Genomic DNA, 18,032 nt, shown 5'->3' with positions numbered 1-18,032 from the left:
CATATCATTACTGCTATTCCTGAGCAAAGCACAACAAGGATATTTAAATTGATGATCAGTCAAACTAGGCCCATCTCTCAACTAAGTTTTGGAGATGAATGGAATTATTTAGTGGTTATGTCAGAGTGCGCACACTGTGACTATGTGAGACAACCCAGGAGCAGATACATCAAACAGAAGTTTGTATTTAAATAGTGGTTTTATCTAAAAAGAATATATACATACATGTTCTTTAGTCCGACCTCAAAGAGAAAGCAATCAGCAAATTAAAGCACAGAAGCACACACGGAAAGAGAGATATCCCCCAACAGGTCTCTTCTTATTACAGGCTCTTAAAATGGTATCGGCCCAAAAACCTTGCTGACTCATTCCCAGCATTACATCATGGTAGCAGTTGGTCAGCTCTTAAATCTTTACCCTGACAGGTTATATAATTCTGGTTTCAAAAAATGCCACATGGCACTTCATATTGCCTATCCCAAGTAAAGCAGACAGGAGACATGAGTGGTTAGGCTAAGTATAGTTTGTTGTAACCATAATCTTGTTTTCCTATCATTGATGAAAGGAATAAAAACAGGAGAAGCAGAAATGTTAATAAAACGAAGGAGATCATCATAGATATTAGAAACGGTCGGCCTGGTCATACTCCATTCCATATGAAGGATGCAGCAGTAGACATGGTCAACAGTATTAAGTGTTGCAAATGCAGGTACCAAAGAATCTGAACTGGTCTCCACACATCATCCTTAGTGAAGCATGCAAACCAGCGTCTCCATTTCCTTCGTTGGATGAGGAGTATTTCTAGCAGGACTACCAGATTCTGTAACAGCTTTGTTCCCTATGCCTGGTAAACTTCCAAGATCTGTTTCTCTCGCCACGTATACATCCAAACTAAACTGTGTTGTTTCTCCGTGTCATATATGTGATTATATGCATAATTTTGTATTTAATTATTAGAGGTGGAGACCCTTAAGGACTGTACGCAACAAAATTTCATTTTAATATATACCAAACAGCGTACATTCAAAGTGAGAATAAAGTTATATTCTCTTTCTCCCTTGATAAATTGCTTTGTGTATCATGAGCATTTTGATGGATGGAAGTGCCTTCCTAGTATTTTCATGAAAGTTCATGAGAGTGAGCAAGGCTGACCCTTCAAAGAACCACAAAGACCATTTGGTTACTATGATACACAGAAATCCTACAGAACCTCTTGAAAATATCATGAAATGTTGGGGCTACTGGTAGATGGTGTGTCTGAGGCACACTATGCCACTTGATCAAGGCAGGTTGCTGACATTGAAGGTCAGCAGAGTCAGTCAAAGTAGTGCTAAAATGTCGTAATTGGCTGTCAGGCATAGACTGTGAATGTTGTCCTTTTTATCATACTATATTAAGTCCAACTAGGGAAAGGCCCAGTCAAGAATTTTCACTTTGTGCTCTTAGGCTTTGCAGATTAAAGGAGGTCTTGCAAATTCTATCTGCTCACATGGATTCTTCCTTGTTTAGAGTCCTGTGTCCTTTGGGGAGGTGGCCATCCATTTCAAGAGTGAAGAGTGGTTGCTGCTTGATCCCAACCAGAAAGTCCTGCATGAAGAAGTCATGTTGGAAATGTCTAGGATCATGGCTTCTTTAGGTGAGGGTTCCTCTGGAGGAAAATTTAAGTCATAGCAAGGTGTCACTAGATACTTTATTTACAACTTGGATATGTACATAAGTTGTTAAAAATGATTCCATACTCTCCTTTTTTCCTCTTATATTAATTCCGGTCCCCTGTCATGGTCTTTTAAGTTGCATTTAGAAGAAAGAGATCAGTATAGTGACCAGCAAGGGTTGACATTCAGTCTTGTAATCAGTGACGTGCGGTGAGCTTCATGGCCGGTGAGGCAAGCGCGAAAGCCCCGGTGCCGCATCCGCCATAGAGCGGGACCGGGACCTGCTCTATGGTGGAAGCGGCACCGGGACTTTAAAGCCCTGCCACCCGCGATGTGGCAGCAGGGCTTTAAAGTGGCGGCAGGGCCCTGGTGGCAGGACTTTAAAGTCCTAGCACCGTCCGCCATAGAACAGGAGCCGGTCCTGCTCTATGGCGGACGGCGCCGGGACGCGGCGGCAGGGCTTTAAAGTGGCGGCAGGGCCCCGGCGCCAGGACTTTAAAGTCCTTGCACCGTCCGCCCATTCCTCCCCCCGCCATCGTTGTGTCCAACAGGCCAGGTGTCTCGCGTTTATGGCGAACATAAATGCGAGACACCTGGCCTGTTGGGACACAGTGGTGAGAATGTCGCTGCCGCACTCCACCGCATGCCCTCCTCCGCCCCACCGCTATGAAGAAAGAAACACACACACACAGAGACAAATTCCTTACAAAAAATTACAAATTAAATTACAATAATTTTGAATCCCCTCTCTCCCTCCGTCCAATCCATATACCTTTTCCAGCTGTGGAAACACTTTCAACTCTCCTCTTGTCCACCCACCATAATGAAAATGTAAAAAATTAAATAAAAAAGCAACAGGGACGATTTGCTGCTCCCAGATCAGGAGGTGGGAGAATCATGTGCCTCCTTTGCATAGGGAATTTTTCGCCTTTTAACCCTTGCTCAGAGTTAAGCAAGGGTTAAAAGGCGAAAAATTTCTTATGCAAAAGAGGCCCATAGTTCTCTCGCCTCCCTCTACAGTTAGCATTAAGCAGACTCAGAGTCACTGTGACTCTGGAATCTGGCAGCAACTACCTTAGCCTTTTTAATTATTTTAAAATTTCTTTTCTTTTCCTCATGACACTGGTGAGGCCCCGCCTCCCGTGACTGCACGTCCCTGCTTGTAATCATCTTTGACCCACCCCTGGGTCATTACTGCAGAGTTATTGGAAAGATGATCAGGGATAGGATGTTTTTGCCTGTTGTAGTTGTCCTACTCAGCAACAAATTTTGTCTTGCTTTATGTTGCAATGATATATGTTCTCTTACTAAATGCAAGTTGGGTGCCTCATAGATGAGACAAGTTGGGTGCCAAGTCCTGTTGTCAAGACTTGTTTTTTTGCTTTAAGCTTTTAATGAGGGTTAGATGAACAGCCACACTAGTGTTTTAAGTTAATAACTAATATTCATATGCTGTCATTTCCCTCGGTGCAGACGCCCAGTAATAGATAAACCTGTGCATAGGAATACCAAAGTGGAGATTGTAGATTATTCTAATTTATTTCTCTTCCCCCAGCAAGCATTTGATGCGCAGAAGAAGGGAAATGACCAGGAGTCAAATTTAGTGCCATTGCAAATAATCAAAACTGAAATTCCTGAGGAGACATCTACAAATTATCGGGGAAGGAGAAAACGTGGAAAGAAGCACAATCGGAGAAAAAAAACTATTTTTGAGTGTGTGGAAATGGATCGTTTCCTGACCCAACATGATTCCAAAGAAAGTACGGAGAAATGTCGAAGTAGAAAAAGATTCAAAGCAAGCCCTAATGTTAGTAACCACTACAAAAGTGCAAAAGTTTCCAGCAGTAATAATGTTACTTCACATAAAATGATCCAGGCAAGGGAGAAGCCCTACAATGGTATGGACTATGGAAAAAGCGTGGGGTTGAGAGGTAATTTAACTTCTCATAAAAAGATCCACACTAGAGAAAAGCTCTATAAGTGCCTGGAGTGTGGAAAGAGCTTCAAGTATAAAGCCTATCTGAAATCCCACAAAAGGATCCATAAAGCGGGAAAAGCCTATGAATGCACTGAGTGTGGAAAGAGCTTCAGTGTAAAGAGTTCTCTCACTTACCATAAAAGGGTCCACACAGGAGAAAAACCCTATAAATGCTTAGATTGTGGGAGGGGCTTCAGCCAAAGCAGTGCCCTTGCTTCCCATAAAAGGGTCCACACAGGAGAAAAACCCTATAAATGCCTAGATTGTGGGAGGGGCTTCAGACAAAGCAGTGCCCTTGCTTCCCATAAAAAGATACATACAGGAGAAAAACCCTATAAATGCATGGAGTGTGGAAGGGGCTTCAGCCGAAGTGGTAGCCTTGCTTCCCATAAATTGGTCCACACAGGAGACAAACCCTATGAATGCCTGGAGTGTGGAAAGAGCTTCAGTGTAAGGTCTTCTCTTACTTCTCATAAACGGATCCACACAGGAGAAAAACCCTATAAATGCCTAGATTGTGGGAGGGGCTTCAGCCAAAGCAGTGGCCTTGCTACCCATAAATTGGTTCACACAGGAGAAAAACCCTATAAATGCCTAGATTGTGGGAGGGGCTTCAGCCAAAGCGGTAGCCTTGCTTCCCATAAATTGATCCACACAGGAGAAAAACCCTATAAATGCCTAGATTGTGGGAGGGGCTTCAGCCAAAGCAGTGGCCTTGCTTCCCATAAATTGGTCCACATAGGAGAAAAACCCTATGAATGCCTGGAGTGTGGAAAGAGCTTCAGGAGAAAGAGTACTCTTACTTCTCATGAACGGATCCACACAGGAAAAAAACTCTATAAATGCCTAGACTGTGGGAAGAGCTTCAGCCAAAGCAGTGGCCTTGCTACCCATTATCGGGTCCACACAGGAAAAAAACCCTATAAATGCCTAGATTGTGGGAAGAGCTTCAGCCAAAGCAGTTCCCTTGCTGCCCATTATCGGATCCACACAGGAGAAAAGCCTTATAAATGCACGGAGTGTGAAAAGAGCTTCAGTGTAAAGAGTTCTCTTACTTCTCATAAAAGGATCCACACAGGAGAAAAACCCTATAAATGCAAACAGTGTGAGAAGAGCTTCAGCAGTAGTAGTTACTTCAGGCGCCACAAAATGATCCATACAGGGAGAAAACCTTATAAATGTGTGGATTGTGGACAAAGGTTCAGTCGGAAGAGTTTCCTTACTTCCCATAAAAGGGTACATACTGGAGAAAAACCCTTTAAATGCATACAGTGCGGGAAGAACTTCAGCACTAGTAGTTACCTGATATGCCATAGACGGATCCATTCAGGGGTAAAACCCTATAAATGTCTAGACTGTGGGAAAAGGTTCAGTATGAAGAGTTATCTTACTTACCATAAAAGGATACATTCTGGAGAAAAACCCTATAAATGTGTAGACTGTGGGAAGACCTTCAGTACAAGCAGTTATTTTACTAAACATAAATTGATCCATGTGGGAGAGAAACCCTTTAAATGCATAGAGTGTGGGAAAAGCTTTAGTCAAAGTGGTGGCCTTACTTCCCATCAAAGGATTCATACAGGCGAGAAACCCTTTAAATGCCTAGACTGTGGGAAGGCTTTCAGCCAAAGCAGTGCCCTTGCTTCCCATAAACGAGTCCACACAGGAGAAAAACCCTATAAATGCACGGAGTGTGGAAAATGCTTCACTACAAGCAGTGCTGTTGCTTCTCACAAACGGATCCATACAGGAGAGAAACCCTATAAATGCCTAGACTGTGGGAAGGCTTTCAGCCAAAGCAGTGCCCTTGCTTCCCATAAACGAGTCCACACAGGAGAAAAACCCTATAAATGCCTAGACTGTGGGAAGGGTTTCAGCCAAAGGAGTGCCCTTGTTTCCCATAAACGAGTCCACACAGGAGAAAAACCCTATAAATGCATGGAGTGTGGAAAGAGCTACAGAAACAGCAGTTACCTGAACTTCCATAAACGGTTTCACACAGGAGAGAAACCCTATACATGCATGGAGTGTGGAAAGAGCTTCAGTGTAAAGAGTTCTCTTACTTCTCATAAACGGATCCACACAGGAGAAAAACCCTATAAATGTCTAGAGTGTGGGAAGAGTTTCCACAACAGTAGTCAACTTGGTATCCATAATAGGACCCATACAGGGGAAAAACCTTATAAGTGCACAGTCTGTGGAAAGACCTTCGCTGCTAGTGGCCATCTGATTTACCATAAAAGAACCCACACAGGAGAGAAGCCTTATAAATGCTTGGAATGTGGAAAGGGCTTCTGTGATAACCGTACCCTTACTTCCCATAACAGGATTCATAAAGGAGAGAAATCATGTATGCCATGAATTTGGGAAGAGTTTGAGTACAAGCCAGTCCCTTACTTACCATATTAATACCACACATGGAAGAAATTGCACTAGTGTAATTAAGTCACCTGTTCCCATAAGAGGATTCACACAGGAGGGAAATAGAAATGTACGGAATGAGGAAGGTGTTTTTGTGAACACAGAATGCTTCTCAAGAAAGAATCCACAGAGGAGAGAAAAAATCTCCCGTGGAAAGCAATCAATTTATTTACCATATTAATACTCTCCTAACCTAGCTGAAAGGGGCTTTAAAAATGTGTCGGCCCTGAAGATTACATATATGGAACCATATTTTATTGTAGCCTTTGTACTCTTTTTTTATTAGCATTTAGGTTTGTAGTAAATGAATTTAAAAATACTTTCAGGCTCGCCACTTTCTAACTGTTGAAAGGCAGGGGGGTTGTAAAGATAAGGGGGGAATGTCATATTTAGGTCGCATTTCCTGTGGGAAGAGAAGAGACCTGCAGCTGGCCGGAGGTGGAATTTGGAGTCGCCAGACTGTTGGACTGACAAGTGATTGAAGATTATGAGTTTTTTGGGGGGTTCAAACTTTTGCTTTTATAGGGTGTAATTCTGGATCTGGTTCAGAGTTGGAGTTCTACCAAATCCTTGACAATTTAATGTGTTCCTAATAAATGGATTTGAAAAGAAAGATGGATGCCATGGACTTTAATTTTCAGGACACATTACTTGGAGGCTTGAGAAAATGGATTTATTGATCTAACATTTTTTTAAAGATCTTGATTTAAGTTATTCATTGGTCGGTTTCTCTGATCAATCATTACCGTATTTTCTATTTCTCAAGATTTTCAAATGCCGCTTTACTGGCTCCTTCATTTTGTGTTCTCAAGTTCATCAGAAAGATCAATCATAGTTGACATATCAGGTTGCTATGGTTTTGGAGAAAACTGTTACAAGCATGATTGTGACTTTGTACATTTTATCGATATATTTTTAAAGAACAGATTTCCTGATTATTAACAACCTTTCTCATATGTAAGAGAACTTATCGGAGGGAGGGGGAGTAGAATAAAATTTTAGAAAGTGCTAGAGGGGTGGTGGAATGCGTTCAGATCTGACTCAGTTTCACGTTTCACAGTGATACATTGAAAATCATGAAATGAGAAAAGCATTAGCAAGGTAGAAAGAAGCAAAGAAGAGACATAGCCTATAAAATCGGGGAACATTGCTCATTATAAAATCTTGGCATTTTTAAGTAATCTTAATTACTTAATTTTGCAGCTGTGGAATCCATGCACAGTTGGCCAACTTTATCTTCTTTACATCAGAGTATTCAAAGGATAACCAGAGAACAGAAAGCCTTTGGCTGCTTTCTACAGTCTGAGCATCCATTTGGACTTTTGAGTGATAGACGAGGATTTGTGCTTCAAGGAGTCAATGGGAAGACATTTACCAGCATCTTTTCATTAAATACAATTAAATAATATAGTAGTTGAATATATTATTATTTCAAGGTATTTCGTATTCTCCAGCCAGCAATTTCACCCTTTCTCTTTGCCTTGTAAGAGATACCATTGTTATTTTGAAGGATATTTGGGGTTGAGTGGAGTCATGTAGTAGGATCTGAGGATACTCCCAGTCATTCAGCCTCAGCCATGGAGTGAGCCTGAGGGATCCACTGAGGTGTTTTCCTTCAGGGAACCTGCTGAATTGAGGGGAGCGGCCCAGCAAACTCTGGTCCTTCTTTTGGGTTGGGGACTTTTTTCTCGCTTGCCTAAATCAGGGATACTTTAAAGGATGTGGAGGTGGTGGGGCCCCAAGATCCTCAAGGTGGGGGTGTTGGAAAGATATTCTCGGCTGGACACCATTGAGGTAGAGGAGGGCCTGAGGGAGAGGAGAGGCCCAGAGGGTGGCCTAATTCAGAGTCTGAGAGAAAGGAGGAGCAGGATTGGTCCCTGAGGAGCTCTGGAGATCCCTGAGGGCGGTGCTTCCCTCTGGAGGTGCCTCCTTCTCATCCTCTCAGCCAGTAAATAGGTTCCCAACCTCTCTCAGGACCACCGTTTCCTGCTCAGAGAAGTGAACTGGGAGGAGTGTGGGCAGAAGAGAAGGGGAGAAATCTCACTCCCACCTCCCTTGCCCTGCAGCCTTTTCTCCAACATCTTACTTACTGATTGGGGCTCCTTATCCCCTTCTAGGGACCCTGGATTGCACTCCCACCAGTAGCAACAGGGGACGTCAACATAGCCTATGTATGCTCCTCCCCGCCAAGAGAGGAGACACCTAGAGGCTGCCAACCTCAGAAGTGGATTTGGGTGGGGGGGTCTGATCTCAGAAGTGGAATTGGGCGGGCTGGGTCTGGCCAGGGTGGGTACTTTAGTTTAATGTATGTGCAAAACAACTGCGCATGTGCGAGGCAAATGGCTGCTGTCTTCTTCTCTCCGGTCTGGGTGAGCGGAAAACACCTAAAAAATACTAACAACCCGGCTCGAGACTATGCAGGAGGGAGCCCCAGCGAGAGAGCGACATTTGGGGTACCTGGACCATCGTTTGTTTGGGGAGTTGTCGCGACGGGGCGGCCTCTGGACCAGGAAGTCACCCGCAGCATTTCTGAGAGCGTTCGGCGGCATAAACCAGGATCGTGGCGGCGGCGCGTTGGCGGCGCCGTCTTTGGAGGCTTCTTTTTACAACCTTAGCCCCGTTCCCTCCGTCGACTACGAGGAGCCTTGGAAGGTGCTTAGCAGCTGTGACTCTAATTCTGGGGAGGTGGTAGGTGATTTGAAACGGCGCTGGACGAAGCTGGGCAGTCGGCTTGCTTGCTGCGACCGCTGCCTCTTTAAGCGCCCCCCCCCCTGTTCTATCGGCTCTACTGGCTTGCGAAACGCGGCGCCCCCGGCTCCTTTTAACAATCTTTGTTTGCTCTCCTATGCTACACGAACTTCAGACTATCCCAGAGAAGGGGCTGGCTTGGCAGAATATTGGGCGAGGTTGGGGAGTTGTTTGTGCTGTCTCCGTGACCCCTCTTGGACGCCCCCCCCTTCGCCCCATTTGAACTGGCCTTCCCCTTGGTGTAGCTTGTCCTGTGTGATTTTTCCACGGCTTCGGGGCCTCTCTGCCACCTGGCCCCCTTTATTTATAGTAGCTGGATGCCTGGACTTGCAATCTGGTCACCTTGTGGGTTTATTATCATCTATGGAGGCCCAGAGACGTTATCTCAGCCCTTTCAGAGGAAACCCTTCTGGCTTAGGGCACAGTTTCTGGGACGTGGAGGAAGGGAGAGGGACAGAATACCCCTCTCTGGACTGCTCCCCCCCATTGAACTGCTCCCCCCCCCATTGAACTCAATGAACTCTTGCCAGAACTCCCACCGGACTTGTAGAGGAGAAGACTAAGACAATTAAGACCTTATACAAGCCTTATACGCTTTTTGCACATTGCGCAATTTTAAATTTTTAATTTTAATTTAAAATTTTTATTTTAAATCGGTATGATGAGTGTATGTGATTGCATGTGACTGAGTGAAAGCGCCCACTTTTATTACCCTATATTGTTGTATTCGTGTGTTTTAATTATCACGTGGGGACTGTTTGAGTGAACGAATGAGTGTGTCTGATTCGGAGGGCCTGATCGGGAATGCGGGAGCTGTAGGTGTGGTTGGGGGAACCACGGACACGGGAGTGGGTCGGAGCATTACGGTCATAACGGGGAGGGGCAGATATGGCGGGGACTTTAGGGCTGGCCATTACCGGGGAAGGAGGGTTCGCTATGTTACAGCGATCCCTCCTTCCGGCCCTATAGGTCCCACTCCGAGGCCAGATGGCGCGAGTAGTCAGGACCCTGGTCTCCGGCTGTTGTCGCTAAATGCCAGGTCTGTTGTTCACAAGGCTCCCCTCGTCCGGGACTTAATTTTAGACGAGGGGGCAGACCTGGCATGTATTACTGAAACCTGGCTGGGCCCGGAGGGAGGAGTCCCCCTCGTAGAGATGTGCCCAGAAGGATTTCAGGTGCTTCATCAGCCGAGAGCTCAGAGAAGGGGTGGGGGTGTGGCTATCGTTATTCGGGAGTCTTTGGTTCCTCGTAGGATCCCTGCTCCGGAGCTTGTCGGGTGTGAGTGCCTGCTGGTGAGGTTGGACCTTAAGGGTCAAGTGGGTCTGCTGCTAACGTACCTGCCTCCCAACAGCGTTGCAGCAGCCCTCCCCTCGCTCCTCGAGTTGGTAGCCGAGCTGGCAGTTGAGTTCCCCAGGCTTATGGTCCTGGGGGATTTCAATTTGCCTACGCTCGGTGAACACTCGGATGGGGCGCAGGAGTTCATGGCCTCCATGACAGCCATGGGCTTGACCCAGATAATTCAGGGCCCAACCCACTCTGCGGGTCACACGCTCGACCTCGTATTCCTCTCGGAGCAGTGGACTTGTGATCTTGGTCTGAGGGGTAATGAGATCATACCCCTGTCGTGGTCAGACCACTGCCTACTGAGGCTTGACTTCCGAAGACCAAACCCCCACTGTAGGGAGGAGGAACCGACCAAGTGGTTCCGCCCCAGGCGACTTATGGACCCTTTGAGGTTCCAGACGGAGCTTGGGGTTATTCCTGATACTCTCGCCCACAGTCCGGTAGAGACTCTGGCTGCCGCCTGGCATTCGGCAGCATCGGAGACCCTCGACCGGATTGCGCCACTACGGCCCCTCCGAGGCGGCGGATCCCGGAGGCCTCCTTGGTTCACCGAGGAGCTCCGGGAGAGGAAGCGCCGGAGGAGACGCCTAGAGCACTTGTGGAGGTCCGATAAATCCGAACTGAACCGAGCACTCTTAACAACCTGCACCAAGGATTACATCAGGGCACTTAGGGCAGCAAAGAGATCTTATATTGCCACCTTGGTTGCGTCCGCCGAGTCTCGTCCAGCCGCCCTGTTTAGGATAACCCGCTCCCTCTTAAATAAGAGGGATACGGGGGACCCCTTGCAGGGTAGGGCTGAGGATTATGCCCAGTTCTTGGCGGACAAAGTTGCTCGGTTTCGGTCGGATTTGGACTCCACCTTTGCAGAGCCAGCCGAGGCACGAGAGGACGAGTTGGTTGACCATCGCTGGGTTGAGTTTCAGGATGTTACTTCTGGGGACGTGGACAAGGCCATGAGGGCTGTGAGTGCCTCCACCTGTGTACTGGACCCGTGTCCCTCCTGGCTGGTTGCTAACAGCGGGGAGGTGACACGGGGCTGGATCCAAGCGGTTATTACCGCCTCGCTTCGGGAGGGGCACTTCCCCGCCGCACTTAAAACGGCGGTGGTGAGACCCCTCCTGAAGAAACCATCTTTGGATCCAGCCATACTTAACAACTATCGTCCAGTCTCCAACCTCCCCTTCATTGGGAAGGTTGTTGAGAAGGTGGTGGCCTACCAGCTCCAACGGTCCTTGGAGGAAGCCGATTACCTGGACCCCTTCCAGTCCGGCTTCAGACCTGGTTACAGCACAGAAACCGCTTTGGTCGCATTGACCGATGATCTCTGGAGAGCCAGGGATGGAGGCTATGCCTCCATCTTGGTTCTCCTCGACCTCTCAGCGGCTTTCGATACCATCGACCATGGTATCCTTCTGCGACGACTGCGGGAGGTGGGGGTGGGAGGCACCGTTTTACGGTGGTTCTCCTCCTACCTCTCGGACAGGTCGCAGTCGGTGTTGGTCGGGGGTCAGAGATCGACCACGAGGCCCCTATCATATGGGGTGCCGCAGGGGTCGGTCCTGTCCCCCGTACTATTTAACATCTACATGAAACCGCTGGGCGAGATCATTCGGAGGCACGGGATAAGATACCACCAATACGCGGACGATACGCAGCTGTATCTGTCCGCCCCGTGCCAACTCAATGAAGCGGTGGACGTGATGAACCGGGGTCTTGAAGCCGTTAGGGACTGGATGTGGGCTAACAAGCTTGTACTCAACCCAGAAAAGACCGAGTGGCTGTTGTGTTTCCCTCCCAAAAATTTGGCTAGTGTACCAACGATCAGGCTGGGGGGTCAAAATTTACACCCCTCAGACAGGGTTCGCAACTTGGGAGTCCTCCTGGATCCACAGCTGACTTTTGATCACCACCTGTCGGCTGTGACCAGGGGGGCATTTGCCCAGGTTCGCCTGGTGCGCCAGTTGCGACCCTACCTGAATCGGGAGGCTCTCACAACAGTCACTCGCGCCCTCGTGACCTCTAGGCTGGAATACTGCAATGTGCTCTACATGGGGCTGCCCTTGAGGAGCATTCGGCGGCTTCAGCTAGTCCAGAATGCGGCCGCGCGAGTGATCGTGGGTGCACCTCGGTTCGCCCACATAACACCTATCCTCCGCGAGCTGCACTGGCTACCTGTTGGCCTCCGTGTGCACTTCAAGGTGCTTCTTACTACCTATAAAGCCCTTCATGGTAGTGGATCTGCGTACTTGGGAGACCGCCTTCTGCCAATTACCTCCTCTCGACCCATAAGATCCCACAGATTAGGCCTCCTCCGAGTGCCATCTGCCAGCCAGTGTCGGCTGGCAACTACGCGGAGGAGAGCCTTTTCTGTAGCAGCTCCGACCCTCTGGAACGATCTCCCCGTGGAGATTCGTACCCTCACCACCCTTCAGACCTTCCGCACAGCCCTCAAGATCTGGCTATCCCGCCAGGCCTGGGGGTAAAGACCATAGTTTGCCCCCGCCCGAATATTGAATGAATGTTGTTTGATCTTAGTTATATATTGTATTTTTATGTTATTGTATGTCTTCCCCTCCCATAAGTTGTTAGCCGCCCTGAGTCCCCTCAGGGAAAAGGGCGGCCTATAAATAAACGCAACCTACAACCTACAACCTACAACCTACCGTATGCCTTTCCTCGGGGAAAGGAGGGAGATTCGTGTCCAGCGGAGAAGCAGCTGAGGCGATTCCAAGACTCCTGTTTCCTGCCAAAACCTGACAGGCGCTGCTTGCCCGCCATTGGCTCGGCAGGTTAATGTGACCCAGCGGCCTCACACGCTGTCCCCCACGCCTCCGCCATCCATGCTCCCCCACCCCAGCAAAATGCCTGCGGCCGATCCAAAGCAGGGAACTTTCTTGGACAGAGCAATGGATCTCTGAGATCACCTGAGGAATGTGGGAGGGGGAGGGAAATCCCAAAATGGCTCGTATATGCAGAGAATCTGGATCTGGTGGTCTCCAGGCTTGGCTAAGTGCTTCAACCTGACTGGTGTGGGGAGACGGAATATTGAAACAATGCAGGGGTGTATCTTCAGGAGGGGGAAAGAGTACAGGTACACCTTGACTTACAACTGTTTGTTTAGTGCCAGTTACAACAGCACTGAAAAATGTGATTTGGTGGACCGACCCGACATGGGGAGAGTGGCAGGTGCATGCATGCACGTACACCACCATCTGTGTGAGCGGCAACCGTATGCATGCTCTGTACTCATGTGAATGGAGTTTTAGCAGGCAAGCGCCCTCCATTCACACAAGTAGAGGTTTATGCACCAGCTTTCCTTTCGTGAAAGTTCCTTTCACAAGTGCAGGTTCACCTGTACCTGTAGTTCACACAAATGGAGCTGCACACGCCTGTGTGTGCCTGCTACTAACATACCACCCCATGCTTGGCCAGGCTGCCAAGCGGGAAAGGTTGGGTACTGCTGAATTAGAGGAATCCAGGAGGAATGCGGTCTGTACCCCAGTTAAGCAAAGGGGTTCCTTTTACAGATGCTCAGGTTTTGTCCCTCGTCTGAAGTCAGGAAAAGTTTGTCTTCACATGGAAGATTCATCATGTCTTTTTCACGTGGCTGAGCTCACTTACCCAAGCACTTCAGCTGCATCCACCTTCGGATGGCTTCCCCTCACTGGGCATCTTCCTCTGGGAGTTCTGGGTTCCCCACACCCCAGTGAAAGAGAGGACACACACAAAAGGTCCAACAGAATTTTATTTGAAGTGATCCAAAAGGCCCAAATGGCAGGCCTGGGGGCCGGCCGGCCCACCCCTCCCTCCATGCTCCCCTTTCAGGTCTTGACGGACACCTTGCCCTGGGTCCGCTGGAATTCCTGCTGCAGCCGGCCCAGGGCCTCCCGATGCTGCTCCGACTTCCGCTCGTAATCCTGAATCTGAGCCTCGTAGCGTTTGCTGCGGACAGAGAACCAGGCCAGTGAATGCCTGAGCATGGGGAGAAACCTCAGAAGAGCTGTGGGGACCCTGACGTACACTGCCTCGGGAGCTGGAGGCCCCACCCAGGAACCCTTGCCCACTCACATCTCCCCTGTGATGTACTCCAGCCTCTTTCCCACAGTTGCTTTGGCTTCCTCTGTGTCCTGCTTCACCAGCACGGGATCAATGAGCTTGTAGACGGCATTAGAGGAGTCCAGCAGGTCCAATTCCTGGAGAGGAAGAAGAAGGAGGGCTGTTGCTGAAGGGGGCCCAGGGCAAGAGAGGAGAAGGAGAGAACCAGCTCGGCCCTCACCTCCTTCACCACATGGTTCTCCGTCAACTGAGCCTCCAGCTTCCGACGGGCTGTCATGCATTTGCTCATATGTGCAAGGAGGAAGAGAAGAGACACACACACCCTTTGTCGTTAGGATCCTTTCTTTCCTGAGCCTGTTTCCAGCAGCCATACCCCATCAGGTGTAGAGGAGACATCTATTACAAGTATATCAGGAAAGGGACAGGACTCTATTCCTCCCCCCCTCAGTACTACTAAAAGGCCCAGCAATTGGGGAAGAGCACTCTGAACACCTGCGAGAACCCTCCGCATCTTTGGGAACACCTCCAGCAGTCAGCAGGGGGACACGGGGGATTCCTCTAAGGGGGAGTCACAATGCTGTTTCCTTTCATCTTCTGGCTCTCCAGGATACAAGAGGAGCTGATAGGCTCTGGCTGGTTTGGGGGAGCGACCAGGAGATTGAAGGAAGGAGTGGACCCAGGCTCCAGCGCCCTGAGAGGCGGGCATTGAAGGGCAAAGATGCCATGGGGAGGTGAGGGCGAGAAGGAGCTAGTGGCCATCCAGATAGCCTCACCAGCCATTGTAGACTCAGCTTAGCAAGCTCTCTGTAAATGATTGGTGGCCACATGAAGTGTGGCTCCTATTGTTTTCATGCCGCCTAGTTGATGGGCTGCTAGCTGGGGAAGAGGGGAGCTGCACAAAAACTGTTTCTAAAACAGCTGCCACCTCCAGAATCCATATGGGAGAGAAACCGTATAAATGCCTCGAATGTGGAAAAAGCTTCTCTTACTTACCACAATAGGATCCAGACAGGAGAGAAACCCTATAAATATCCGGTGTGTGCAAAGAGCTTCAGTAGTAGCAGTTATCTAACCTCCCATAAAAGGATCCATACAGGGGAAAAACCCTATAAATGCATAGAATGTGGGAAAAGCTTCAGTTTGAACAGTTCCCTTGCTTCTCATAAAAGAATCCATACAGGTGAAACTAATATATGAGATAGACTCATTATATGCAAAGCAAGACAGTTCAAGCCGTCATTTGTCATAATTGTGAGGTGCGGCTTAGCGCTTCCGATGGGGCGCTCATGCTTTTGGCCAAATGAGAAGGAAAACACCGGACAAATTCTTTCTCGGGATGAGGGCTCTGAACGAGGCTCGGAGACCCTCTTTTATTAGGTACAAACAAAGAAAAGATGTATACAATTACATCAAAAGACACATGATTAACTAAGTCCAATAATAATGTTACAACGTGGCAAAAAGCTCATGCTCTAGGGAGGGAGAGAAATACACGCATGGCTCACATTCCTGTATCCCTTTGAGGTGCTTGCCAAATGATATAATTGCAGAGGCCAGCGCTGGACATCTTCGCACACAGGCTGGTACTGTTCTGCACGCTAATTAAAAGGAATGTTTACATATTGCTAAAAGGAATGTAATACACATCCTGGTACGGTGTTTTCTCCATCCTTGTGTGTGTGTGTGTTTCAGGCAGCCGAAACTGCCCTGCACAAACACCAATGATGGATTCCAACATCTCTGTTTTTGTTTTAAAATGACAAGGAGGAAAACAGACACATCAAATGCAGAATTGTCCTCATCACTGGTTATGGCAAACACCTTTATAGACAGGCTGTTCTCCAACTCATGCTCGTCCTCAGGTTCCAGAAGGGATTTGGTTTCGTTGATCAAAATATCCTTCCTAGCTGAGGAAAAAAGGCCTCTGCACAGCTGAAAAAGAGAAGGCATGCATTGAATACAACAACAGAGTGACACAAGTAGTACTATAATACACATGATGGATGAAAAAATGCTCCTTAGCCAGGAGCCATCCAGTAGCCAGGACCACAGACCATCCCACCAGGCTGGCAGTATGTCTTCTTGAATCTGGGAAGCCAGCTCCTTAAGGAAGTGATCTGATGCTTGACCAATTGAGAGGTGTCTGACAAGTTAAAACAACACATATTTCTGACAGATTCACAGCCTAGATGATGTACTAATAACAGAAAATAAATAGCAGCACGATTGTCTAGAACAGCGTGTCTAATCTCTACCTGTTCCTGATTCAAGGCGGCTACAAAGGGTGTGGTGAGAGACATGGCATCAGCAGGGAGCTCCCTTGTGATAGGGCCCCACATCGGAGAGTTGCCGTAATTAACTTCCTCCCCTTTTTTAAACATGGCCAGCTGGGTGTCATTTAAAATGACGGAAAAAGGCGTGCAAACTGGTATTAAACAATTCCCTAATAACATGTGCATGTCCACAGCTTTGCTTAGGCAAACGTGAGTCAGGTTTGGGCATGGGGTTTGTGCGACATTGATTTGCCCAATGAAATCCTCTTTTACAGCGAGGACAGACTGTTTTTGGCCACGGCGGGCGAGAGCTCTCATCAGAAAAGAGGACTTTGGACCACTGAGCAACAGACCAGGTCTGTTTTTCTTTAGCCCAGGTAAGACGCTCCTGACGTTGCTTGTTGTTCAGGAGCGGCTTAACAAGAGGAATACGACGTTTGAAGCGCATGTCCAGGATCCGTCTGTGTGTGGTGGCTCTTGATGCACTGACTCCAGCCTCAGTCCACTCTTTGTGAAAATCCCCAACACTTTTGAATGGCCTTTTCCTGACAATCCTCTCCAGGCTGCAGTCATCCCTGCTGCTTGTGCACCTTTTTCTTTCACACTTTTACCATCCACATAACTTTCTATTAATGTGCTTTGATTCAGCACTTTGGGAACATCCAACTTTTTTTGCAATTACCTTTTGAGGCTTTCCCTCCTTATGGAGGGTGTCAATGATGATTTTCTGCACAACTGTCAGGTCAGCAGTCTTTCCCATGATTGTGATTCCTACTGAACCAGACTGAGAGACCATTTAAAGGCTCAGGAACCCTTTGCAGGTGTAATGGCTTAATTAGCTGATTAGAGTAGGACACTTTGAACCTAGAATACTGCACCTTTTCACAATATTCTAATTTTCTGAGATTGTGGATTTGGGGTTTTCATGAGCTGTAAATCTTTATTTATTTATTTATTTATTTATTTATTTATTTATTTATTTAACTTGTATGCCGCCCACTCTCAGAAGACTCAGCGCGGCTTACAAATAAAAAGGAAAGGGGGATATAAAAAATAAAAACAACAGTTAAAAAATAATCATTACAATTATGACAAATAACGGCTTGAACTATCTTGCTTTGCATGTAATGAGTCTATTTCATGTACTATTAGTTTCACCTTTTAAGTTGCATTACTGAAATAAATGAACTTTTGCACGATATCCTAATTTTTCGAGTTTTGCCTGTACAAGCCCATTTGGTTGAGTATGTGTTGGGCTCACGTTAATCCTGCTGTAAGAAATGTGGCCAGTGAGTTTATGATTGCAACTATTGCTGCTTTATTTTTTTTAAAAATTACGGATCCAACAGTGTATTCATATGAACAATATTTTTTTAAGGAGGGAACCAGCTTGATTTAAATAACTCAGCGTCTTCTAACCAGGACCATATTTCTAACATCTTATAAAAAAAATATATCATTCATCTCAAAGTATGTGTGACAGAGATGTTTTCTGGATTTATGTTACATTCCCAAACTGCTGAATTTGTCAAGTATTTCATTATCACTTTACTA

The 18,032-nt window shown here is 47.3% G+C and overlaps 1 protein-coding gene across 1 annotated transcript; it reads left to right on the top strand.

Moving 5' to 3' along the window:
- The first annotated feature begins 1,461 nt into the window (after positions 1-1,461).
- LOC148047334 (uncharacterized) lies at positions 1,462-6,125 on the top strand. Its single transcript, XM_087711395.1, has 2 exons — positions 1,462-1,636; positions 3,211-6,125. The coding sequence occupies exon 2, from the start codon at positions 3,379-3,381 to the stop codon at positions 5,992-5,994; it is 2,616 nt and encodes an 871-aa protein (XP_087567521.1). The 5' UTR covers positions 1,462-1,636; positions 3,211-3,378; the 3' UTR covers positions 5,995-6,125.
- The last annotated feature ends 11,907 nt before the right edge of the window (positions 6,126-18,032 follow it).

Source organism: Thamnophis sirtalis, unplaced genomic scaffold (genome assembly GCF_051295495.1).
Source record: "Thamnophis sirtalis isolate CommonGarterSnake01/CBP01778 unplaced genomic scaffold, rThaSir2_p1.2 scaffold_3, whole genome shotgun sequence".
Taxonomy (NCBI): Eukaryota; Metazoa; Chordata; class Lepidosauria; order Squamata; family Natricidae; genus Thamnophis; species Thamnophis sirtalis.
Note: the sequence above shows the minus strand (reverse complement) of the source record. Positions and strands in the feature narration are given on the sequence as shown.

Coding starts and splice junctions, on each gene's coding strand:
- LOC148047334 (XM_087711395.1), top strand. CDS start 3,379: ATGGATCGTTTCCTGACCCAACATGATTCCAAAGAAAGTACGGAGAAA.